This window comes from Castor canadensis, chromosome 1 (assembly GCF_047511655.1).
Source record: "Castor canadensis chromosome 1, mCasCan1.hap1v2, whole genome shotgun sequence".
Lineage (NCBI taxonomy): Eukaryota > Metazoa > Chordata > Mammalia > Rodentia > Castoridae > Castor > Castor canadensis.
In genome coordinates, this window is record NC_133386.1 from 194020500 (window position 1) to 194046554 (window position 26055).

General features: G+C 41.9%; 1 protein-coding gene across 3 annotated transcripts; it reads left to right on the plus strand.

The window, feature by feature from the left end:
* Zdhhc5 (zDHHC palmitoyltransferase 5) lies at positions 1 to 25781 on the plus strand. Of its 3 annotated transcripts, XM_074045920.1 has the most exons (12): positions 1 to 218; positions 3308 to 4489; positions 12235 to 12356; positions 17949 to 18106; positions 18880 to 19052; positions 19203 to 19305; positions 20689 to 20780; positions 21300 to 21432; positions 21826 to 21949; positions 22382 to 22494; positions 23111 to 23967; positions 24415 to 25781. In XM_074045920.1, the coding sequence occupies exons 2-12, from the start codon at positions 4386 to 4388 to the stop codon at positions 24578 to 24580; spliced, it is 2145 nt and encodes a 714-aa protein (XP_073902021.1). In that variant the 5' UTR covers positions 1 to 218; positions 3308 to 4385; the 3' UTR covers positions 24581 to 25781. The 3 variants fall into 3 exon arrangements, with proteins under 3 accessions (XP_073902021.1, XP_073902032.1, XP_020023237.2); XM_020167648.2 differs by lacking the exons at positions 1 to 218; positions 3308 to 4489 and adding an exon at positions 9457 to 9924; XM_074045931.1 differs by lacking the exons at positions 1 to 218; positions 12235 to 12356 and having other exon boundaries at positions 4383 to 4489.
* Positions 25782 to 26055: the final 274 nt, after the last annotated feature.

Genomic DNA, 26055 nt, shown 5'->3' on the forward strand with positions numbered 1-26055 from the left:
GCCTGAGAGCCAATGGGAGTGCCGGGAAGGCTAGAGACCCGGCACTGAGGGCAACGGCCGCGCGCCGGCTCGAAGGCGAGCGACGGCTGGCGGGAGCGCGCCGGAGCGGGGCGGGCGTGGAGCGTGCGGGGGCCGCGCGCTGCCTCGCTGAGGCCGGACGGCACTGCCGGGAGGCGGCGGCGACAACGACGGCGGCGGTGACGGGCACCGCTCCGGGGGTGAGTACCGGGGACACCGGCCCCTGCGGAACCGGAAGTGCCGGGCCAATGAGGTGGGAGGGAAGAGTGACCTCTAGGGAAGGGGGACCAAGGAGGGGGAGGAGGTTAAGGCCCCATCCCTCCTCTGGGCCGGGTCATCCGACCGCGGCAGACCCGTGGGCCGCGAAACGGACGACAGGCAGAGGCTGGGGACTCAGTGCCGCCAGGACTCGGAACGGGTTCCTGTCGGGTCGCCCAGCTCCAGACCTGGTTCTTCGAGCTTGGCACCTAGCCGCCGCCCCTGGGCTGTGCTGACCCCGCAGCCCGTTCCCTCAGTGGGGTGGGCCCTGCTACTGTGGATTCTGCCCAGTGGTGGTCAGCTCTGGCCCACACGCCGATTCTCCTTGCCTGCCCCAGCTCCGGGGTGGCTGCTGGGTGCTGTTCCCCTTTTACCGCTCTGCGGCTCTCGCTCTCCCCAGCCTGCTGATACTTATTTTGGCCCCAGCTTGATCCTGTTACCTGTTCTCTCCCACCCGCCCGCTTTCTCCCCTACCCCCACCAGCTGAGTGCTCCATGCTTTCAGTACTTTGTACTTTTACAAGTGTAGCTTGAACGTGTTTGCCAATATTTTTACTTATAGGAATCTTATTGTAGGCAGGGAGGCGAAAGTGTTTTACCGATTTGGCCAAATGAAAACAATGGAATGAGAAGTAAGAAAGTGACTTAAAGTTACTGGAGGCAGTTGTAGAATCAGGTATATATTTCTGCTATAGACTATTTTTTTGTGCCTTGGATTTTTTTTTCACTTCCTGGTCAATGCCAGTTTGTCCAGGTTAATCTTACGTTTGCATCTCCATCCTTTTATCCCAGTATCTCTCTGCCCTTTATCAAATCTGTTTAGAGTGGTCATTTTTACCACGTACTCACCTAATGATTATAAGAATTACATGGCCATGTTTTTTGCCGCCTCACTATATAATAACTCATTAAACTTCTGTTTGGGTTTTTCTCTGATAGTTTGATGTGGATTACTCCATGATAATTCCACATAAATTAGTGTAATAGTACAAGACGATAATTCCATTAACGTGTATTTAGGATTACCGTATTGTACTATTACAGTAATTTATTTCAATGAACAGTGGTTGTGTTGTCAGTGATATTGCTCATATCCATTCACTCCTTTAAGGAAGTACTCATATTAAACCTTATTAAAGACCTCAGATTACAGATCCTGTATTTTTTATTTTATATGTATATATTTTCATTCCATACTTCACTCTGCCTGAATATGTTATACATATTCTTGTACACTTACTTAGTGTGATACTGGTATGAATCCATCAGAGTGTGACTGATGAACCACACTCAACCTTTCTGTCTATCCATAGCACATCCGTTTGCTAAGATTTGGTGTATCTATATTTATACCCAATAAATTGTTAGGTTTTTATCTTGTCCCTTCTAATGTACATCCCCTGGACATCTCAACTGCTGATCTCTTTAGTATCCCAGTATCTCCCAAAATTTTATGGCCTTCAGACACTGACTTACTATGGTAATATGAGCCCACATGGCTTTTTTCCTGTAGAAAATATTAATCTCAAATAATAAGTGATTCAAAGTAATAGCCTAACTGTAGGGAAAATTTAAGTAGTGTAATTTTCCATCTAGTCTAACCTTTGGGGTTTTGAGGGAAACATTTACTCTAATACTACTGTCCACAGACCAAAATTTTGATGATTCCTGTTGAAGTTATAAAATCTAAATTCAGAAGATTGTACTTTGTTACAGGAAACAAATAATTATAAAGTTAAGGAGTAAAGAGAATCCATTTTTTTAGGACTGTAACAATTTCTTGTAATCTCTGGGTTTTCATTCTAATATTGCTAGTTGGGCTTCTGAAATCCTTGGCCTTCTGAATCTTGAAGGAAGGTGCCTTTACTTTCCATGTCACAGATGAGAGAGGAAGTGATAAATTCCAGGCATATTTGTATTTCATTATCTGACCATTGTGATGTTTTAAATATCTGCATTTGGTATTAAATAGGGGAATAAAACTTTTAAAGTTCTGACTTAAATAAAATATTTGGTCTGTGGATTCCAAGTTGAACATTGGACATACAGTGTGGTAGATGAAAAACAGGTAGAAAGGGTTTATGTCAGCAAAGGGGCATGTGAACCTGGCCGCTTAGTGATTCAGAGGAATGGCCTCAGGCATTCTCTAGCCTTCAATTTTACAGAGTGGGATAAGGGACTCTGTCACCAGATAATGTGAGTAAAGTGCTTTGAGATCACCAGATGAAAAGCATCCTATAAAATTAAGGTGTGCTGGTGTTGTTTTGCTATTATCAACAGAAATAATTGTTACTCTTAATCATATTGGGTTAGGTGGGGCTCAATTTACTTCCTAATAGGCCAGTGTTGGAATGAAAAACTGTTGAATTGGGAAGAAAAAGACCAGCCTTAATGGTAGATTCAATTTCTCGGAGGGCATTTCATCTTTTGATCCACGATCTTTTTTTGTGTGTGTGTGTTACTGGGGCCTGAACTCAGGGCTTCATGCTCGTTAGGCAGGCATTCTACCACTTGAACCACTGCACTAACCCTTAGCCAACTTCTGCCCCTTTAGGGTTATAGCTGAAGAGGACAGAGGAGTAAAAAAGAGACAAACACATAGAAATAAGAGTTGCTGTCCTAACTTGGAGATTACTTTTTTTTGTGTAGCAGCAGATACTCTGCCCCAAAAGAAACCTGTGTTCTGGGACTGCCCTTCATTTTTGTGTTCTTTTTTGTTTTTAGATTTTTATATTCTGGGTATTTATATTATTTTTATTTATATTACTATATTATGTATATATTTTTATATTTCTTGGCCTACCTGACACAATAGACCAGTAATATTTTCCTCCTTCCAATCTGTATAGCACTTTAGAAAAGTGAAGGATTCTAAGTCCACTTTCTTCCCAATTTGGAGTTATAAGTGAAGTGGAAAATAATCTTTCTTTCAAAAGGCACTTTTTAAGAGTAGCCAGTAGGGTTTTAGCCTTAGTGTTCTTAAGAAATGCCTTGAAATAATTTCTTTGATAAAGATATTTGGTTTTCTCCAGGTAAGGCACCATAACCCAGTTGAACTCTGCATCCAGGAAGCCCAAGATTGAAGAAAAAAAGATCAGAGACCTTGACTAACCTGGAAACAGGGACATCTTTGGAACTTTGCTTTTTATCCACAGTAATCTTTTAAAGTATCATCAAGTGGAATTTATTTCTTCATCTTATTCTATTTACCGGGAAGAATATGGCTTCAAGGATTTTAACTTTCCCTTTAGTTTTGCATGAACTCTATACGAAACGGAGCCCTTAAAGGGCTTGGGAATAACAAGAAGAGATTGAAGGACAGACAGTTTGCTGTCTCTGTTTTCTCTCCCCCTTCAAAGAAGAGGATTTACAACTTGATCGTGTAACAGCTGCTGTCCAGCTTTGGCCATCAAGAGAGAAATAAAATTAAATCACCATTGCCAAACTATAAGCCCTGGTAAAGTCAAGGTGTGAGAGTGGTGGCGTTGAGAAGACTGCCTAAAAGGGACAAGGACTGCAGTAAAAACAGCTTCTCATTAAAGCTGGAAGGGGCCTCAAGTCCCTCCTTGGATTAAAATAGAAACGAAGGGCACACCTCTTTTAGGTGCAGCTCATATTTTGTGGAATTGTTATAGTTGTGGAGGTACTACTGTATCTCCTCTGAAGAGTTTTTCCTTGCCCGATGTTTTGTGCCCTACCCTTATACTCTCTTTCTTTTCTTTGGAAGACCTGTGTCCATCCATGAGCTATACTTTGATCTATCTGACTGTCCATGTTCTCCACCTGCAACTATTTGCATGTGTACAGCCTATTGTTTGTCTCCAACCTTTAAACTGTGCAAATTGTATTTCTTAGTCTCCCCTTCTTTCTTCTGAGGAGGTGGTTTTTCATCATTTGAAATCACCTTTCCCCCTCCCATGTGCTTTCCTTCATTTGAGATCTTTTGACCGTCAGTTTTATTTGGGAGGGGGAAGGGTGATAATTTTAAATTTTCTGTTTTCCCTGGTTTCCTTCCTCTCTGTTGCTTCCCTCATCCCATTTTCTTGTCTGTTCTGCCGCTGTGTGGGCCTGGGCTATGCGGCAGGGCAGATCTCCCATCAGAGCTCCAACATGCCCGCAGAGTCTGGAAAGAGATTCAAACCCAGCAAGTATGTCCCGGTCTCAGCAGCCGCCATCTTTTTAGTGGGAGCTACAACACTCTTCTTTGCCTTTACGTGAGTTTTCTCCCAGTGTTAGTATTTGGGGTGGGGAGAGGGTATTCCATGGGAGGTCATGGACTCTGCTTTTTTTTGAGTTTTGTAGTTATTTGCAAAGCCAAGTGGCTGAGAGTGGCTGATTTCTGATACAGGTAAATTCAGATTCTAGAGGTGTGTAAGAAGAGTAAAAAAAAGGCTTATCCTTTCTTCATTGCTGTAAATTTTACTGTTTAGTCTTCTGTTTCCCCCTTCCTTTGAATCATAGATGTCTTCATATTTTCATGCCCAGCTACATCATAAGGTGATCCAAAGTTAGTAAGGATATGGGAAGAAACCTTCAGAGTAGTGTGAAACAGCCTAAACAGTCAATTCTGAGAGAGCTAGATTAGCTGAAGTCTTTTCAAATAGTAATGGCTGTTCCTTACAATGTCTGAATTTTAGGTTTGAGATTGCAGAAACTGAATACTGGAGAATTTCAGAATTGATTTGTAAGATATACATACCAAAGAGACAGTTTTGGCTTTTAGTGTTTCTGTGATAGTTTTCTTTGTACTCTTAAGAACTGAAGCCTAGAGAAGTGAAGGCCACTGGGAAAAGACAAGCTTTATTTAGGAAGAGAACCCTAGAAGAGTCCCTTTATGTTAGTTCCTGCTGAAAGGAATGAGAGTACTTCTCCCATTCATTGGTCCTCTTGGGAAAAGCAATTGGCATTAAAAGATTTCTTGCTTTTAATCAGTGGCTCACGCCGGTAATCCTAGGTACTTGAGAGGCTGAGATGGGAGGATTGAGGTTAGACGCCATCCTGGGCAAATAGTTTGAAAGACTACATCTCCAAATAGCCAGAGCAAAATGGATTGGAAGTGTGGTTCAAGCGGCTGAGCACCTGTTTTGCAAATGTGAAGCCCTGAGTTCAAGTTCTAGCCCTCCCCCACCCCCCACCCCCACCAAAAAAAAAAAAAAGAAGGACTTCCCACTTAGGATCTAGGATCTGCATTATTCCCACTTAGGATATGAAGGCTTTGTTCACCTACTTGTTACTAGAGGTGACTGAGTGATTTATCTGTTCTCTTGTCCCCAGTATTACAGCTATGGACCACCTGGCGAACATCTTTGCTGTAAATAATTTTATAAATGAAACTATACCAGGCTTTTGGCCCTTACACTGTTGAGTCATTGAGTTAGCACTCCAACTAGTCATTGAGTTGTAGCTCTTGGGACAACCAGAGCATGCAAGATCTTCTGGGAAGTTCACTTTGACAAGGTTCAAATTTGAACCTATTGTGAGGTGATGTTTAGGGCAACAGAAGGTTGCTGAAAAGAGGAAGAAAATAAGTGGTAGGAAATTAAGGAAGTTTGAGCTCATCAAAGCAGAAATTGTTGGGCTGGGGACAATTACACAGGAAGTAAATCTGAAACAGGGAAAACATCTCCCAAACTGAGCTTCAGGTGCCAAAGGAATTCTTTTTTCTTTAGGGTCTTGCTTGTAGGCCATGCTGGGCTCAAACTCAATCCTGCCTCTAACTCCTGAGTGCCGGGATTAGAGGCATGTGCCACCATATCTAACTTGTCTAAAGGAATTCTAAAAGATGTGGGTCACTTTAGGCCAAAAGAGCAAAGTGTTACTGAAATAATTCTATGTAGTTCTTCTTTTATTTTGTTTTTGGCAATACTGGGGTTTGAACTTAGGGCCTTGTGCTTGCCAGGTAGGCACTTTACCACTTGAGCTACTCTGCCAGCCTCTGCCCCCCCCACCCTTTTTTGAGATAGGGTCACTCTAGGGAGCCCAGGGTTGCTTTGAACCCAACAGTCCTCCTGCCTCCGTCTCCCAGGTGTCTTACCTAGTTTTTTAAACAATATTGAATAGTCACCTAGTATATGAGCAGCAGTCTCCTTCTCCCCTTCTCTGAAGTGTAGAAGTCATAGATTTTTTTGGTCCCTAGCTCTGTAGCCTGAGCATATCTGCCAGCCTGAGCATATCTGCCAGATCTTTCAAGGATCTAGAGATATCCTTTCTTCTCTGTCTGGCTTCTCTTTTCTTCATTATGTTTTTCTCCTTTGTAACTGAATATGTTCAGTATTCTGTCCTTTTCTGTGGATTGGCTACCAAAAGGATGAGTGACCGATCAGTGTCATAACTTCTTTTGTTTTTTGCTATTATGGCCAGTAAGCAGAGTCAAAATTTTAACCAAGGGACATTTATATCATATCTTAGTATCTTTGCAGCTCTTTAGGTGCTGGGTTGGGGTGGGGTGGGTATAATGTACTAGAATAATTTAACATCTTTAGACCTTCCTGGTTGGGGAAGGTCTGGGGAAGGTCTATTTTCCTTGAGAGTCAAGTCTTTGGAGAAACAAGGATATTCAGGAAAGTAAGTGGTTTCTGTTTCAAACTGCCCTTGAATCCTTATTCTTAATTTGTTAATCTGGAACTATTGAAGTGCTTGGCTGGTTATACCAGTTTGCCCACAAAGAGTTGTCCTGACAGGCATTTTCTCAACTGATGGTTGAAGCTATTTAACCTATTTTCTCATTCTCTGCCAGTAAAGTAGGGGCCTTCCTTATTCCATGGTCTCTAATCCCTGTGAAAAAAAGATTTTGGAGGACATTATTGACTCTGTTTGGAATTAATTGCCTCTGTCCGAAGTTAGATGAGCTTTAAGTCATAGTTAAGGTAAATGTAAGGTAAATTGTAGCTCTTAGTACCCCTGAAATTTCTGTCTCTTCCCATCTGACTGTAGCGTTTCCCTTGGAGTATGTATCTGGATTGAGGTACCATTATTCTCAACTGTTCCTCCATGGATTCTACCCATTTTGAGGAAGAACACCATTTAAAACCATATACAACATAAGAAAGAGTTCACAGTTTCAAATGGAGAGGCAGGAGGAATGCTCTTTTTGAATCAGCTCCTCTGTGAGGCCTTAAACCTGTAACTACTCTGTCATCTTTCTGCTTTCTTCACTAGGCTACCATTGGCTATTCTTATATCGGTATATAAGAATTATCACCTTAAGTGAAAATTACTTTGATACCTAGAGGACTGAGAGTAGAGTCCCATTCTGCTGGCAGAGAATTAGTTGAGGCATGTAGACGTCAACTAATTAAGAAGTTTTGTCATGTTGGGAAAGCAATGAGCAGAAACTACTAGTTGGGTTTGCTTCTCAAAGAAATAGTGATCATATTCTGCCCCAGGGAAGTTTGAATGGAACAGTTGAGGCCCTTCCCCCCAGAGCTGGGTCTAATCTTTCATTCATAGAGTTTGTCTAATACTAAAATTAAGGAGAAATGGTGAGGATCCTGTCTTTTTCTTTCTTTCTTTTTTTTTTGGTGGTGCTGGAGTTTGAACTCAGCTTACACCTTGAGCCACTCCACCAGCCCTTTTTTTCTTTTGTGAAGGATTTTTTTCGAGATATAGTCTTGAGAACTATTCGCCCAGGCTGGCTTCAAACTGAGCTCCTCCTGATCTCTGCCTCCTGAGTAACTAGGATTACAGGTGTGAGCCACTTGCGTCTGCACGAGGATCCAGTCTTAATTTATTTCCCTTTTCATTATTTGGGAAAGAGTTTGTGCTGTAACCCACCCCTCCTGGTTAGGTCCTGACTGCATTTAAGATAATGGGTCCTATCTCTCATGGCATAGTCTCCTTTTGTGACTGGCAGGGGGTCATGCTAGGTAAGTGGGATATGCGCTGTTTGGGGGTCAGGAGACTGATTTTGGAAAAGTGTGTTAATCTTTGCAAATCTCAGTTTTTCCTCTCTGAGAAAGTAGACCTAGAGCTGTTTATTTAAGCAGTATGATTCCCCAGTACATAAAACATAAAAATTAGAAATACTTTGGTTCAAATGAGGAAGACTTACAGAGGCCCAGCTACTTGGTGTCCCCTTTTTGCTTTCCTGGAGCCCCCTGAGACTTTCTTTGTGCTCTTGGCAACACCATTTGAAATCTTCAAATTGATCTTTGAAGTTTCCTCTAGCTGTGAGATAAGTCAGTTAGTGTCTCATTTTGTCTCTTTCTAAAGTTGGGGGAGAGAGGTGGTATGGGTAAGATCTCTGCTTCAGGTGATCCTCCAAAGGTACGATAAAAATCAGGTTGTCTAAAAATCTACATGGCCTTTCCAGTGTTCCGTCCCTGAAACAGCTTGCTTTCTTTCAGTTTGTGCCTCTGGCCCCTTCCAACACTTTTACCTACAGAGTTGGGCAACCACAGAGGCTCTCCCTGTTTTTTTTTTTCCGCCATAACTGTGGAGGTGTTAGCACCTGATTTGAGTGGGAGCAGCCTTGTGATGTAGGGCATAAACTGAGCATGGTTGTTCCTTTCCTTCCCACATGGTTTTCTCATCCAGGAATAAGTACTTAGGTCCTATATAGAGCATTCAGCTGCTGGAAAGTCTAGGTTAGAGGTACCACAAAACAAGTGTTTTAAGAGAAACCCACCTATGAGAGGGAAAATTGTTTTTCCATGGAATTTTGAAGAAAGCAGTCCTAGATGAAGATCCCCAAGGGCAGGAAATAGAGCATTCAGTGCAGCCTTTTCATCAACATGAAACACTAGTCATACTCAAGCAATATGCTAGGCATGGGTGGAATGCATAGATCTATTCTTCAGGAGCTTAGCACCTCTCTTTTAAATGTCCTTGAACCCCTAGGACTTCAGATAAGGGAAATGGAATTAAGCATGAAGGTGGAGCTGGAATGATAATTGATGACGATGGAGATAATGTCTTACTGTGTCTTCTATCCAGTGAATACTCAGTATTAAATCAGCTGGCTTAAAAAGAATTCTATGATCTTTCCAGATATCCTCCATTCTCATGTTTCTGTTATATAGCTGATGTAACCAGTTTTAGAGTTTCTTGTGGATTACCTAAGAATACATAGTAAAGCATTAATTGAAACAGGGTTAAAATTCAGAACTTCTCAACTCTACTTCCCCCCTCCAGGAACCTAACCCTTTTTTTTTTTTAATAGGAAGTTATTTTAGTAACTAGGAAGTTCCTATTTAATAAGTAGGAAGTTTAATTAGGGCTAGGAAAAAGGATTTCAGAAGTGTGGATGCTGACACCCCTTTCCCCCATTTTTTTGACCTTGACAAACAGGAGAATGGGTGGGCAGAAGAACCTGTTCTACCTGGGATGGTTTAGGCCTGGGAATCCCATCAATGAGTCAGTCAGCCTTCTGGGCCTTATGGCCACGCCCTAAGCTTCTAGAGCTCTATGATTATTGCTATATGCTGCGGGCGAGCCCTGACAGCTCCTCAACTCAGTTCTGGCTGCATCTCCCTCCATTAAAGGCAACAGATTCAGACAGGCCACTTGGGGTGGTCACCTAAGAATCTGGCAGAGTACTAAAGCAATGGAAAGCCTTTCTCAAGCCGAGCAAATATGAGATGTGGCAGGAACAGGCTCTGCTCACACATGCCTCTCCTTGGTGAGGTGTTCCCTCCACTAGAGTGCTAAGGTGAGAAGCAGTAGGTCTCCGATTCTAGGAATAAATACTGTTCATGAATTTGAGTTACTTGTGTTACTTGTAGATTCTGCCATTGTGGTGGGGGGCGGGGGGAAGAGCAGACTTTATTTTGATAACAGGAAATCAGTTTCAGGCTTCTATACTCCAACTGGGATGGGCTGATACCAAGAAGACTGTAGGGATAAAGTTCATCATCCAGGGGTAGGTTGGCAGGACACCCAAGAAATTGTGTGAGTTGCTTTGAAAGTGAAACAGTGGGATCAAAAAGATGAATACCTGGGCTACAAGGGGCTGATACCATTCTTACTCACTTTAGTTTCTTCCAGATGGAAGGTAGCCAGCCTTTCTTATTTCTTCTAGAAGCTCAAGCAGGCACAGTAGCCACAACGACCAGTTCTAGGAATTTTAAATCATGGGCACCTTCGTGGTCTAAGGATTTAATTTTATTTTTCCCTTCTAATTATCTTCCTAGGCTGTAGGAGTGAAGTGAGTCACCCTTTCTCTTCTTAGGCGGAAATTGAAACGACAGCTAAGTATTAGGGAGGGGCTTTGACCTACCTGGCTGACTGGTTTTCAGTTTCTCTCCCTCCCTAGTAAGGAACCTAGGAAGTCAGGCTTTGGGGTGGGACTGTGCAAAGACTATTCCTTCTTGTGTTCCACCCTGAACCATGCCACAGTATGGGGATAGCTTTTCTGAACCAAAGAACTCGCAAAAGAGTCTCCATAGGGGACTTTATTTGACAATAGTGTAGAACTGTGATTGAAGGTCTGTTTTGTCTTTGAAATTGGTTCCTTCATTGCAGCTTCATTATTTTGTCTCAATTATATACTGCCCTATCAAGAGGAGAGAGTTAAGATATTTACTATCTAAAAAGCTTGGTACATAATATTAATTTTTTTTTTTAATGAATGAAATGGTGGTAAAGATTTGTGAGGTACTTTGTGACAATTCTGTCTCTTATCTTTGGTTTGTTTATTTCTCATTAAGGGACTCAGTGATTCCAAACTGCCCTGGATCAGTATTTAGGGCTGTGCTTTTTGTTTTGGTGGAGACAGGTCACTTTTCTTGACAGAATCCAGGACTGTTCTCTAGACCCACATGCAATCTCATTCTACTGGCTCCTTCTTCCTTTCCTTCAGTGAGCTCTTCCTTTCTTCTGACTGGTTCAGATAAAGGGGACAAGGACAGATGCTGCCCTGATTCTGGAGATTTAAGTTCTCAGCCCTAAAGCAGATTAGGGTATTTAGCCACTGTCTTGTAGGAGAGGGCATTTGATACTATTGACAAAGCAAGTTTCACATCAGAAGTTCTTCTGAAACTTTAAACTCCCAGAAAATTTGTAGAGAAAGAAAGAGCCAGAAGCCCATCTCTACTTGGATTAGTATCCTGAAAGAACTCAAGCTTAACCTGGACAGTAGTACTCTTTTTTTTTTTGGTCAAAGAAAAGTTTATTTAAGGCATCTTTCTTGATTTGAATTCTGTAGAATACTGAGCATATTTGGCCAGCTTCTTTTTCCCTCTTCTTCTTCTACACTCCTTTGCTTCATTTTTCCATGTTGGGGTGATGTGGGGTTATGTCTAGTTCTTCATCTTTTTTTTTTGTCTCTTGTGACAGGGTCTCACTATGTAGCCCAGGGCTGTCCTCCAACTCATGATCTTTCTGCCTCAGCCTCCTGAGTGTGCACCATCACACCCAGCTTAGTTCTCAGTCTTCAAAGCCATTCTTGTGTGTTTTTTTTTTTTTTTTTTTTAATTTCTTGACCTTGAAAATTAGCTTTCAATTGAATAAAACTATCAGGAATATTTGACAGTGAAGAAACTTTAGACAGTTGAAATTCAACTGGGTAGGGGGAGGGGAGCCAGAGAGGCAGGTGGTGTTCCATGGTTTAGGCCATTGTGCAGGTCAGTGGGACATGGCTGGAATCCAAAAGCCTCAGGCTGCTCCAGAGAAGGGAGCGTAGCTAGTATCAGTTACATAGTCAGTCCCTAGTTCTCCAGTTTGGTTATTAGGGAGATAAGAACAATTCAAAAACATGTGGAAAGACTTACAGGAAAGCACACAGACCTTGCTGCAAGGGGTTAATATAGGAAAGATTCTGCATCGCATACCTTGATCTAAAATGAGCAGTTCCATGGGGAACTGGGTCACTTAGTGGGAAGGATAAAGGTGATAATTTAGGACGGCAAAGGTAAACCACACGATTTATATATAGGAATGGGGGCTGAATCTTTATAGCTTTTTATGTGATTGGTGTGCAAAGTATAGAGGCAGCCCCTCATTTTCTTTATTGTTTGAGCAGGTGTCCAGGACTAAGCCTGTATGTGTCACCTGCAGTGCCCATCTACAATGCGATTATGTTTCTCTTTGTGCTGGCCAACTTCAGCATGGCCACCTTCATGGACCCAGGGATTTTCCCTCGAGGTAAGGTCTCTCTACTCTCTTGGAAACTCATTGTTGCCTTTAAAAATAGAAAATTACTTGGGCATACACAGTTGATCTTGGCCCTTTAGAGTCTTAGGATTATGGAATACTTTCATAATCTGACAAGGAAAATTAGGGTAGGGTCTTCAGGAATATATGTTATAACTTCTAGTTATTTGATTCACTTTAGGTCAAATCTTTGGTTTTTCAGTTACTCAGCAGAAATTTATTCAGAACATATGGGGAGCTGGATGTGTTGGCACACATTTGGAACCCCAGTTTTGGGGAGTTTGAGGCAGGAGGATTTTGAGTTTTAGGCTAGCCTGATCTACATGGCAAGATGCTTAAAAAAAGAAAGAAGAAAAGAAAAAATAACAACAAAAGATGCTCAAAAAACCAAGTGCTAGGGACATAGCTCAGTGGTAGATTGCTTGCCTAGAATGGGCAAGTCTCTGGGTTCGATACCCAGCACTACAAAAAATAAAAATAGAACATACGGGTTGGATGTTGTCAGTAGGTAAAATAATAGTCATGATGAATATGACAGCCATAACTGTGATACAACTAAATGGAGGCATGAGCAAGGTTCTGTGAGAACATAGAAAAAGGCATAGTTGGAGGCCTGGTTTAAGTGATAGTGCACCTGCTTAGTAAGTGTGAAGCCCTGCACTCAAACCCCTGTACTGCAAAAAAAAAAAAAAAAAAAAAAGAAAAGGCTACAGTTATATCTGCCCAGAGAAATTGGGGAAGTATTCCTTAAAGTGGGTGAGAAAGACTTCACGCGGTAGAAGATGGAAGGGAGGGGCATTTTTAGGCCAAGGAAGCAGCATATACAGAAGCTTGTAGCCATGAAATCGTGAACTTGGGGTTTGGAGGATATCATGCATGGTGAGGCCAGAAAGGACAAGAGCCAAGTTGTGAAGGACTTTACATGCTTAATTAAATGACTCATGCTCAAGTAAATAGATTATACTTCTTTTGACAGCAAGAGGTATTTAATTGGAAGAATCTTGGGATCAGATTTCCTTTTCCAAAAAAATATTTCTGTGAGAATGCATATAGCTTTTGGATGGCTGTCGCAGTAATACAAACCAGATGAGAACTTGAAGTCAAGGCTAAATTTACAGCTTTTTCAAAAGTAGATTCAACAGAAGTGTTCATAGTAGTTCACTTGGGCAGGACAAAAGGGTGAGAACGTCTACTGGTTTGCCACCGTGAATGTGCTCAATCTCTTCTGATCTCAGAAGCTAAACAGCGTTTGGCCTGATTAGTACTTGGATGGGAGAGGGTGAAGTAATTGTATTACTGTAGTTTTCAAGGTTCCTAATTTTTGAGATAACTTGGATGCTGATTTTTATAAACCATGATATAAGTTCTAGGACTATTGAACAGGTTTGGAAGAAAGAGAACACTCTTAGACATACTGATTTTTTTTGTTGTTGTTGTTTTTCCATGCTGGGGATTGAACCCAGGGCCTAGGCAAGTGCTCTATGATTGAGCTATACTCCCAGCCCCAGAATACTGAATTTGAGATACTTATGGGTCATCTAGGTAGACTTAGCCAGTGGACAATTGAGTAGTCAAAAGGTCTTGATTTAGGAATCTTCAGCCATGTAGTGTTTGAAAGCAACAGGAATAAGATTGTCTAGAAAAAGTACTGTGAGAATAGTAGGGAACCAAGGTCAAATCTGATCATCATTGACATTTTTACTATGAACAGAAGAGGAAGAAGTTATTAAAGAAAGATTGAACAAGAAGGGTTAGTAGGAGAAAAAAATGGGGCAAACTGACAACTAAGGAAAGTTCATGAGATAGTTGACCATTGGCAGTATCAGAAATTAAGAGAGATCCAATATGAAATTCAAAACTTCCCATTGTTTTGATACTAAGAAATAATTGATCTCAACAACATTTTTTTTTTTTTTCCCCAGTACTGGGGTTTGAATTCAGGGCTTATACCTTGAGCCACTCTACCAGGCCTTTTTTGTGATAGATTTTTTTTGAGATAAGGTCTTTTGAACTATTTGCCTGGGTTGAGTTCTAACCGAGACCCTCCTGATCTCTGCCTCCTTAGTAGCTAGGATTACAGGTGTGAGTCACTAGTGACTGGCAATGTGAATATCTATATCTATATATATATATTTTGTGGTACTGGGGTTTGAACTCAGGGTCTCATGCTTGCCAGGCAGGCACTCTACCACTTGAGCCACTCAGGGGTGGGGTTTGAACTCAGGGCTTACCACTTGCAAAGCAGGGGCTCTACCACTTGACCTCACACCTCCAATCCAAGAATAGTTTTAGTAGTGTATTTGTGTGTATATTAGGAAGAGATACAACTGAATTATAATGGTTTGGAAGGCAGTGAAAGGGAAATGAGGAAGCAAAGTCAGCAAGTTTTAGTTTTCCTCTTTAAGGAAGAAGGCAGAGGATGTAGTAATATTTTATGGGACAAGTGAGGAGTATTTTTTTAGGGTTCAGAAGACTTGAGCATGTTTGTAGCATGAGAAGAGAACCAGGGAAGAGCGCAAAGCTGATGTTGAAGGAAGGGGAAAACCGAAAGTGAACTTGTAGAGAAGCGGAATGCTGTCCCGCATATTGAAAGGTCATACTCATGGAAAAAGTAGGCTGTTCCTGGAATAGTAGGTGAAAGTAAGAACCATCATGATTGGAATAGAGCCGGAAAGAAAAGAAACTAACAGATGTTGCTAACGACATCTAATTTTCTTTCAAATATAAGATTACTTTGTAAGAGTGAGAAGGGTGGTATTAGATAGCAGTGCTGATGAGATGAGGTTTTTCTGAAATTCATTGTTCTTGTAAACCATGCATCAGAGTGATTCACTATTTGTGACTTCTGTGAGGGGGAAGGAACATTGTGTTTCTAAAGCCAAGGAGGGATATTTTAGTGAGCCTTTAATGTTCAGTCATCAAATATTTAGTGGTATACTATATGGAAGGCACTGTGGTGATCATTTGGGATGATATATTTTTTTTTTTTTTAAAAAAAAGGTCATTGCTTTAAAATAGCTCAGTCTAGAGAGGAAGATGGAAAAGACTATGTATTTATTTAGGTATTTTTGAGACAGGGTCTTATTACATAGCCTAGGCTGGCCTGGAACTTGCTATATTGCTCAGGCTGGCCTAGAACTCTTGGTCCTCCTGACTCAGCCTTCTGAGTACTGGAATTACAGGTGTGGTTACCACGTCACACACATACTCACTATTGTATTTATTATTTAGGAAGTATTAAAAAGATAAATGTCACCTGTGATTTTACAGCACAAACATAACTATTGTGTTGTGGCATTTTTCCTTCTAGTATTGAGTTCTAGGCCAGTCTGAGCCTAGACTTTAAAAAAAAAAAAAAAAAAAGTTCGAGTATTTTGAAGATTTTTTTTTTGGACTGGAGGTGTGGCTCAATCGGTAGAATGCCTGTTTTGCAAGTGTGAAGTCCTGAGTTCAAACCTCAATCCCACCAAAAAAAAAAAAAATGCATTTGCCACCAATGTTTGAACAGGGAAAGTGGTGGTGATGGGGGTGGTGGTACCCAATGTACAGTGTAAGCCCATTCATAATTGTCACTGTGAGTCTCCCCATACAACAACTGTTTATCCTAATAAAAAAGAAAAAACATCTTTTTTTAACTGTGTTAGGAATCAAACTCAGGGCCTTGCACATGTTAGGCATGTACTCTACCACTGAGCTACACCCCTTACCTAAAGATTTTATACATACATACATATATATGTACATATATGACTATTTACATTTATTTATATATACTACATAGCTGTAGTAGCATGACTTTTTTTTCCTGGAGTTAGGGATCAAACCCAGGGTAGGCTAGAGCTCTACCACTGAGCTACATCCCTTTCTATTTTTATATTTTCAAAGTGAGATCTTCCTATTTGCATTGCTCTTTACCTTGCATTTTTTTCATTTATTTATATTGTAGGCATTTCTCCAAGACAGTAAAATTTGAAAACTTTTTTTTTTTGTTAACCTAGGGACTTGTGCATGCTAGGTAGGTGCTTTGGGCAAGTGCTCTACACTGGGCCACATCCCAGTCCTTTTTGTTTTGTTTGAGACAGGGTCTCATTGTGTAGCTCAGACAGGCCATGAATTTGCTCTGCAGTTACCCAGCCATTTTTTTATTTTGAGACATCATCTTGTTAAGTTGCCCAGGCTGGCTTTGAACTGCCCAGGCAGGCCTCAAACTTTTGATACTCCTGCTTCAGCCTCTCAAGTTCGGGATTACAAGCATGTACCATCTTGTCTGACTGGAAACTTAATTTTTTTTTTTTTTGGTGGTGGAGGTACTGGGGATTTGAACTCAGGGCTTCCTGCTTGCCAGGGCTTGGCACTCTACCACTTGAGCCACTTTGCCAACCCTTTTTTTGTGTTTGTGTTGGGTGTTTTTGAGATAGGATCCCCAGAACTGTTTGCTCTGGCTGGCTTTGAACCGCAATCTTCCTGATCTCTGCCTCCTGAGTAGCTAGGATTACAGGTATGAGCCACTGGTGCCAGCTGATAATTTTTAATCCCTACATCTCACTTATTTTTCCTTTCCATATGTATTTTTTTCTAGATTAATAGTAATTTGAGAGGACAAGTAATATCCTTTAAGTTTTGAAATGGGATGGTTTCTGATAGGTGAAAATTGAGAGGAAGAACATTCAGGGCTTGAGCAATATTTATGAATAAAATAATAGAGTAAGGAAAGCCGTTTGAGGCAAAGGATTTTTGTGTGGGAAAAGGTTAATGCTAGTTCCTCTCTTGGATTTTTGTAGCTCAGTCATGTAGTTGTAGGTATTGAACTACTGTGCAAACTCATCATATATATACATATGTGTGTGTACATATATAAATTATGATATGTAATTTATCTTTTACAAGTGTTCATAAAATGTAGATCAAAGAATGTCAGCATATACATATCGGAGCTACCTCCTGAATTTTTTTTTTTTCTTGGCAGTACTGGGGTTTGAACTCTTGCTAGGTGCCAGGCAGGCACTCTACCACTTGAGCCATTCTGCTAGCCCCGAATCATTTTCTCTTGAACCTCACTTCCCAACACAGCTTCCTCATCTGTGTTCCTATAATGTATAGTGTTGATCTCATAGTACTATGTTACTAGTTCCTGCTCTTTTTCACCCATTAGACTGAATTCCTCAAAGACAGAAGCCATACCTTCAGTATGTATCATTTACTAACTAGAGTTTTAGCATAGTTTTTTTTAAATCTAGACTGGGGTTTGAAGTCAGGGCCATATGCTTGCTAGGCAGGTACTCTACACCTTAAGCCATGCCCCCAGCCCTTTTTATTTTACTTATTTTTTGAACAGGGTGTCACGTTTATGCCTCGGCTGGCCTGGACTTTTTATGTTTATATCCCTGCGTAGCTGGGGTGACCAGTGGGAGCCACCACGCCCAGCTTTACTGGTTAAGAATGGGGTCTTGCAAACTTTTTTGCCCAGGTGGCTTCGAACCTCCATCCTCCTGATCTCTACCTCTGGAGGTAGCTGGGATTATAGGCATGAGCCACTGTGCCTAGTGGCATAGTTGTTTTTTAATTGACTTTTCCTCTCTTTAGCTGAGGAGGATGAAGACAAAGAAGATGACTTCCGAGCTCCTCTTTACAAAACAGTGGAGATCAAGGGCATCCAGGTGCGCATGAAATGGTGTGCCACCTGTCGCTTTTACCGTCCTCCTCGATGTTCCCACTGCAGTGTTTGTGACAACTGTGTGGAGGTAAGAAGACTGGGTGGTAAGACTCAGTGCCCTTCCTAAGTTGTCTTCTTCCTAACTATAGAATAGATTCTTGTCCTTGAATGAAGTGAATTCCTGGCTAACTGCCTAGGCTGCATGGTCAGTTTAGCTCTGTTGAAAGGTGCTAGCAATGAAGTACACATGAGAACCGGAGTATGAATACTCTGTTACCACATGAGGAAAGTTTGATCCCCAAGTGAATATAAGCTTTCCTGACACCAAGATTCAGAGTTCTAGCCTTCCCTCTTTTGGTTATCTTTTAGTTTATTATCTTGCTTTATATTATCTCTTGCTTCTACAGAATCATGCTGTTGAATTCAAACTTCAGTTTGTTTTCCTAGCTGTCCTTCTGAATCCTTTCTCTTATTTTTAACCCTTTTTTTTTTTCAGTTCATTTATACTTAGCTATAAGCAGTTACCTGCCTGATTTTCCTTCCAAAGCCTCTTTTTTCATGAATCTTGAATGTTTTGCAAATAAATTCTTTGACATTCATCCCTTTTAAAGTTCCTTGCTCACATAAGATTAACTTTTGAAAACTTGGCCTTTAGCTTATCTCTAGGAGGTCTCCCTTACAGAAAATATAGAACAAGAGAAACTGCTTGAGCTTGTTTTTAAGTTTGCAACTGAATGGTAGATGTGATCATAATTACTAAAATTAAAAATAAAAGTTCTTCCATTTGTTCCTCTTTTTGACAGAAGTGAGCTAATGTTGTGGTTCAAAGATGTCTCTCAGTCTGTCTCTTTTTACCCCTAGGAATTTGATCATCACTGCCCTTGGGTGAACAACTGTATCGGTCGCAGGAACTACCGTTATTTCTTCCTCTTCCTCCTTTCCTTGACAGCCCACATTATGGGTGTGTTTGGCTTTGGCCTCCTTTATGTCCTCTACCACATAGAGGAACTCTCAGGGGTCCGCACGGCTGTCACGTATCCTTCAAGGTCTTTGGGTTGTGGGATTGGGCTGAGGAAGAAAGGAAAATTGAGTCCTGAAGTGGGGAAGGAAAGGGAAAATGGCCACAGTAGGGTTGGGGAAGGTGAGATAACATCGCTGTGTTCTCCTTGACTGTTTGGCATCAGAATGGCAGTGATGTGTGTGGCTGGCTTATTCTTCATCCCTGTAGCTGGCCTCACGGGATTTCATGTGGTGCTGGTGGCTAGGGGACGCACAACCAATGAACAGGTATGGGGAGAAGTGATAAGAAACCCTGAAGAGCAGAGCCATATATCAAGCCCTCTGATTAGTGTATAGCATAGTGCTTCCACAAATAGAGGCTTAATGAATACTGTATATCATGGTGCAGAGGTTAGTGGTAGGGGGTGAGGTAGGCTTAGGTCCTCAATAAGCATTAGAGCAAAGCCAGGCATGGAAGTGTACACCAAAACCACCACCAAAAAAAAAAAAACTAGATAGGAATACATCAGTAACACTTTGTTGACTCTAGGCCAAGTGATCTGCATTTTTTTAGAATTCCTCTTGGCAAGCTGGGTGTGGTGGTGGCACTTGGCCTCTAATCTCAGCACTTGGGAGGAGGTGATAGAAGGATCGAGTTCAAGGCCAGCCAGCCTGGTCTACATAGCAAGACACTGTCTAAATCAAAAAAGAAAAAGAAAAGGCATGAAAATAGAGGCTATTTCTTAGTTAACAAACATTTACTTTATGTTCACTGTGTACTGGGCAATTTAGGCTCTGAGTTTATACAAATAATGAGTTGAGACAGCCCTACAGAAGCTGATAGTAGAGGCCTGGCTCAAGCAGTAGAGCACCTGCTTTGCACATTTGAAGCTCTTGAGTTCAAACCCCAGTCCCAACAAAAGAAAAAAGAAAAAAGAAAAAAAATACAGTACCACTTAAAAATACTAGTTTTGTATACGTAATAGTAGCTAATCTTAACTGCTTAGTCTTACTTACACAGTCAGCCTTTTGTATCTTTAGATTCTACATCTATGGATTCAGCCAACTGTAGATGGAATATATGTGGGGGAAAAAGTGTATCTGCTTTTTTTAAAAATTATTTTTGTGGTGACACTGGGGTTTGAACTCAGGGCGCTGAATTCAGTACTTGCTAGGCAGGTGCTTTTACCACTTGAGCCACTTCGCCAGCACATCTGTGCTAAAAATGTACAAATGTTTTTCTTGTCATTATACCTAACTAATGTAACTAATTGTGTCAGGTAAGTATACGTAATCGGGAGCTAATTTAGAATATATGAGATATGTATAGGTTATATGCAAGTAACACTTTTATATAAGGGACTTGACCACCTGTGGATTATCTTATTGTTCAAATTCATAAAGCTACTTAGCCCATTTTACACAAGGAAACTGATGTTTAGGATCAGACAGCTACAATGAGATAGACCTAGGATTTAAACTTGAGGACCCTGACTCTGGAGTACCTGTTCTTAACAAGTATAAGCTGCTTGATGGTAGGTTTGTGTTCTGTTCATCTTTGTATCCCCCAGGTAGTGGGTATACAATAATTTGCTGTTTATTTATGCTTTGGCTTTTGGAGATCAAAGTCCAGTAGTCTGACTGATCTGGTTCTTTTTTCCCTCCTTCTAGGTTACGGGTAAATTCCGGGGAGGTGTGAACCCCTTTACCAATGGCTGCTGTAACAATGTCAGCCGTGTACTCTGCAGTTCTCCAGCACCCAGGTACATCTACCCTTTGGACTATTGTTCGCACTTGGTCAAACTTTTGTCTCCTTTTGGCTTACTCTGGTGTAGGGGAAATCTGGTGAGAGACAGATTTTTAGGATGGGTTCCATCTTAGAATGATAATTGCTGCAAGAGAGAGACTTGGCCATTCTTTGGTACATCGTGTGAATTCAATTGATACTCTTTGGGTATTATGGCTAAACTCCTTTGAGGGTTAGGATCAGTATGATTTACTCCAGAGTGCCTTGAACTAGGTACCTGCTCATAAAGGCTTAGTTTTTCTGCAGATCTTCATGGAATCAAGTCAGTTTAGTGCTAACCTTTCTACTAGCCTGGTGGTACTGGGGTTTTTTTGGTGCTGGAGATTGAGTGTAGGGCCTTGCTCTTGTATAACTGAGCTACATCCTAGCCCAGGACTATTTCTTATATTTGTAAAATGCTTGACATGTAATGGCAACTTGTAGATATTTTTTAATTAAATGAATAAATGAGAATCTTGTCACTCTTGATACTTAGGTATTTGGGGAGACCAAAGAAAGAGAAGACAATTGTAATTAGACCTCCTTTCCTTCGACCAGAAGTGTCAGATGGACAGATAACTGTGAAGATCATGGATAATGGAATTCAGGGAGAGCTAAGGAGATCGAAGGTGAGGAATTAGGGTAAAGCTAGGTAATTTGAGGAATCTCTCCATGGCAGAGACGGAAACTTGTTTAGTTTACATCTTTCTTACAGGATCACTTACTGATTTGTGTTTAAAAAAATCACTTAAATATAAATCTTCTCTGTTAGATTTTTAAGTTCAGTGACAATAGACATTGAGTCATTTCCATGTCTTCATCAGCTGACAGATGGTAGGAGCTCAATAAATACATTGAAATGAACAAATAAGTGACAGAATTAAGCTCTCATTGGAAACTTTATCCATTACTAGCCTCAAATTGACTCTTGGTGCTCTCTAATACCTATCTGACAGTTTCATATTTGAGTTACCCTAATGCCCAGTTCTCCAAGTCTTGGTTTTCCTTCCCCCCATTTCTAGTCTAAGGGAAGCCTGGAGATAACAGAAAGCCAGTCTGCAGATGCAGAACCTCCACCTCCTCCTAAGCCGGACCTGAGCCGTTACACAGGGCTACGAACACACCTCAGCCTGGCTACTAATGAGGGTAAGAGTTGCCTTGATCTTTGAGATCCTAGAATCAGAGGTAGGAGAACATTAGCTGTAAAGATTTCCTAGGAGACATAATTTGTGTTGTGGCTGAGAATTCTCAACAGGTGGCTCCTGTGCAGGTTTTTTTTTTTTTTTTAATAGAAGAGGAGGGATTGTAGCAGTTGGCAGTGCACTAGACTTTTGAGGGAAAAACTGTCAGCCTTTAGAGACCCCAGATAACTTCCAAAGATGTTTGTTGTATTCACCTTTCCTGAGTTCTGAATTAGTATGAGTCTTCTGTCTTGATTTCAGCAAAATTATGTTCCCTAGATTTTCCTTTTGCTGTGTCTGTCTGTTCCTGCCTGTTCTTCCCCTATACTAGGAGTCCTAGGAAGATTAGGAGAACAGCTTGTAAAGTATTGCTCTCTGGGCATTTTTTCTCCTGCAGATAGTAGCCTCTTGGGCAAGGACAGCCCCCCCACACCTACCATGTACAAGTATCGGCCAGGTTACAGTAGCAGCAGTACATCAGCCGCCATGCCTCATTCCTCCAGCGCCAAGGTACTGTGTACTCTTAAGAAGTGGGGACATAACATATGACAATTCTTTTTAGGAAGAAGAAGCTGGGGGTGGGGAGGAAAAAGCAGAAGGGAAGAGAAGAAAACCAAGGGCATTTTACTAATTGTTTATATTAGGGGAATTGAATTTCTGTTACAGTATGTTCTTCATCAAAGAAAAAGCAGAAAAAGCAGTGTGACCTAGATAAAAGCAATAATTATATACAGTGTTAGATCTGATTTTTAAAACCCAGTTCTGCCACCATGGGCAAGTTAGTTTCTCTAAGCTTCATTTTCTGCATCTTAAAATGATTTTATTTGTTAAGACTTACAGATTTGCTTAGGGGTTAAACCAGATAATACATGTAAAAGTTCTAAGCATACTGTTTGCAAATAATTCTGATTGTTTTTTGAGACAAACACAGTGAAGCCCAGACTGGTCTGGAACTCACTGGGTAGCCCAGGTTGGCCTTGAACTTGAATCCTCCTGTCTCAGCCTCCTGAGTGCTGAGATTACAGGCATGCACTATACCTGGCTATAATTTTTTTTCTCCCTGGGCTCCGAGGTCTAACATTTGTCACAAGAGGAGCATTAAGAGTGCTTTACTTTTCTTCCTCAGTTAAGTCGTGGAGACAGCTTGAAGGAGCCAACCTCAATTGCCGAAAGCAGCCGCCATCCCAGCTACCGTTCAGAGCCCAGCTTGGAGCCAGACAGTTTCCGGTCTCCCACCTTTGGCAAAAGCTTTCACTTCGATCCACTATCCAGTGGCTCACGCTCTTCCAGCCTTAAGTCAGCCCAGGGCACAGGCTTTGAGCTGGGCCAGTTGCAGTCCATCCGTTCAGAAGGCACCACCTCCACGTCCTATAAAAGTCTGGCTAACCAGACACGCAATGGAAGCCTGTCTTATGACAGCCTACTCACTCCTTCAGACAGCCCTGATTTTGAGTCAGTGCAGGCAGGGCCTGAGCCAGATCCACCTTTAGGCTACACCTCTCCCTTCCTGTCAGCCCGGCTGGCCCAGCAACGGGAAGCCGAGAGGCACCCACGTTTGGTGCCAACCGGCCCAACACATCGAGAGCCCTCACCAGTCCGTTATGACAATCTGTCACGCCACATTGTGGCCTCCCTCCAGGAACGAGAGAAGCTGCTACGCCAGTCACCCCCACTTGCAGGCCGTGAGGAAGACCCAGGCTTGGGGGACTCGGGCATTCAATCAACACCAGGCTCAGGCCATGCCCCTCGTACTAGTTCTTCCTCAGATGATTCGAAGAGATCACCTTTGGGCAAGACTCCTCTGGGACGCCCAGCTGTCCCCCGTTTTGGCAAACCAGATGGGCTAAGGGGCCGGGGAGTAGGGTCTCCTGAACCAGGCCCAACTGCTCCATACTTGGGCCGATCTATGTCTTATAGCCAAAAAGCCCCACCTGGTGTCTCTGAGACGGAGGAAGTGGCCTTGCAGCCATTACTGACACCCAAGTAAGTATTAGTCCCATCTTAGCCCTTGGCAAACTTAATTAGCATTTACCCGTGAAGAATGTATCAGGGTTCTGCTTGTACATCATTCTAGTGTAGGTGGACCCAAGGGTATCCTGAGCTTTTCATTTTCACTCAGCTCTTTCATGGGCAATTCCTCTTTAGAGATTGAAGATTAACACTTTTCCCTTAATGCTATCTCCCGAAAAGTATTATTTGCCTGAGGGTAAGAGTACGAGATTGTTGCTGTTAGAGAGGAATAAATTGGGGAAGCCAGGGAATCAGGCTGTGTTAAACACAGCAGTAAAACAGAAGGGTCTGTTTGGGTAAGAATATATGCATATGGAAAGTACATTTTTTCCCCTTCCTAACCAAGTTTAAACTTGGTTTAAAACTCTTTCTGTGTTTTGTGCTCCTTTTTCTGATATCTGTCTTTTCTTTTCTTCCCAGAGATGAAGTACAGCTCAAGACCACCTACAGCAAATCCAATGGGCAGCCCAAGAGTATAGGCTCGGCCTCCCCTGGCCCAGGCCAGCCACCTCTCAGTAGCCCCACAAGGGGCGGAGTCAAGAAGGTGTCAGGGGTGGGTGGTACCACCTATGAGATTTCAGTGTGAGCCTTCGGCGCCTTTCCTTCCCCATGCCTCTGCGCCAACACCAAAGGGCCCCAGGTGGCCACCTTCCTTCCCTCAAGGGGTTCCCCTACCCTGAATGGACATTTTTAGACCACTGATTCCAAGAGGATGAGGAGCGTTTTATAAAATGCCACAGGGTTGGGGAGTCGGAGAGTTGGGGCCCTGAGACTGGGGTAACCCCCTTTTACCTTTTAAGACCTTTCCTTCCCTTCTTAATCCCTGGACCAGACTCAGTGGACATTTGTGCAATTGCTCGCCCTGGAGGGAACCAGATCATTTTTAAACCAGAAATAATTTTTTTTATTATTGTTACGGATTCTATTTTTTTCCTCTTCTGCGTTACCAGGTGTGTGTGTACATATATATATATATATATATATATATATTATAAATATCAAAGAAATTATATATCCTGGGATGGGAGAATGAGGGAGGGATATATATAGATATATAGATATATCTATATATATCTATATATATAAGGAGGGGGATTTTATTCTTCTCTTTCCTTAGACCAGCAGGAAAAAAAGGAGAGACATGGAAATCTTCCTTTTTCCCATGGTTCCCTCCATTTTGTCCCAGTTACCAACTAAAGAAATAGCACCTCCTGTTGGTGCTAAAGTGATTAGGGAAGAAACTTGGGGAGAGGTGAGTCTGGGGTCTTTGTCAGAGGAGGGAAGGACTTGGAGAGGACAGTTAATTTTCTAGGCTCATTGGCATCTAGTTTCCCTAGGAAAGGGGTTGCAGCTCCATGACATTGGTGGTGGTGGGAGGGATCAGGAAGAGAGCTTGGCCTAATTTAAGAAGTAATATGGGATAATCCTCCATTCTTGGGGGAGAGAGATTAGGGTGGGCTTCTTCATTGAGCCCCTCAAAGCTTCCCTGTAGCTTACATGGCTGAAGTGATTTTAAAATCTAAGGCCAAGAGACGAATCCAAAAAGCAATATTTTTCATCACATGCCAAAAATGGGATTGAGAGAAGGAGTGGCAGGCTTAGGCCCCTCCGATTGTCCCTTGGGGGTTACCCCTCAGCCCACCTCATGTATGGTGCTGGGTAGAGGGGATACCTGGGTTCTAACCTCTAAACAGAGAAGACCCCAGCCTCTACAGAGAGGCCCTTTTATTTTTTATTCTGATTAGCCATTTTAAACCGACAAGGAATAAAAACAAATCCTGATCTAACAGCTCCCACTGGCTTGTGTTGTTTTGTCTGGTTAAGGCAGGGTGAATGATCTCTGGTGGGAAGTCATCACAAAGAAAACCTTAGCCGGGTGCCTTTGGCTTATGCCTATAATCCTAGCTTCTCAGGAGGCAGAGATCAGGAAGATTGTGATTTGAAGCCAGCCTGAGCAAAATAATTTGTGAGAAAAATCTTGAAAAAAAAAAAAATTACAAAAAAGGGCTGGTGGGAAAAACAAAACAAAAATCTTTTTAAGTTTCTCTCGTCCCAGCCCAT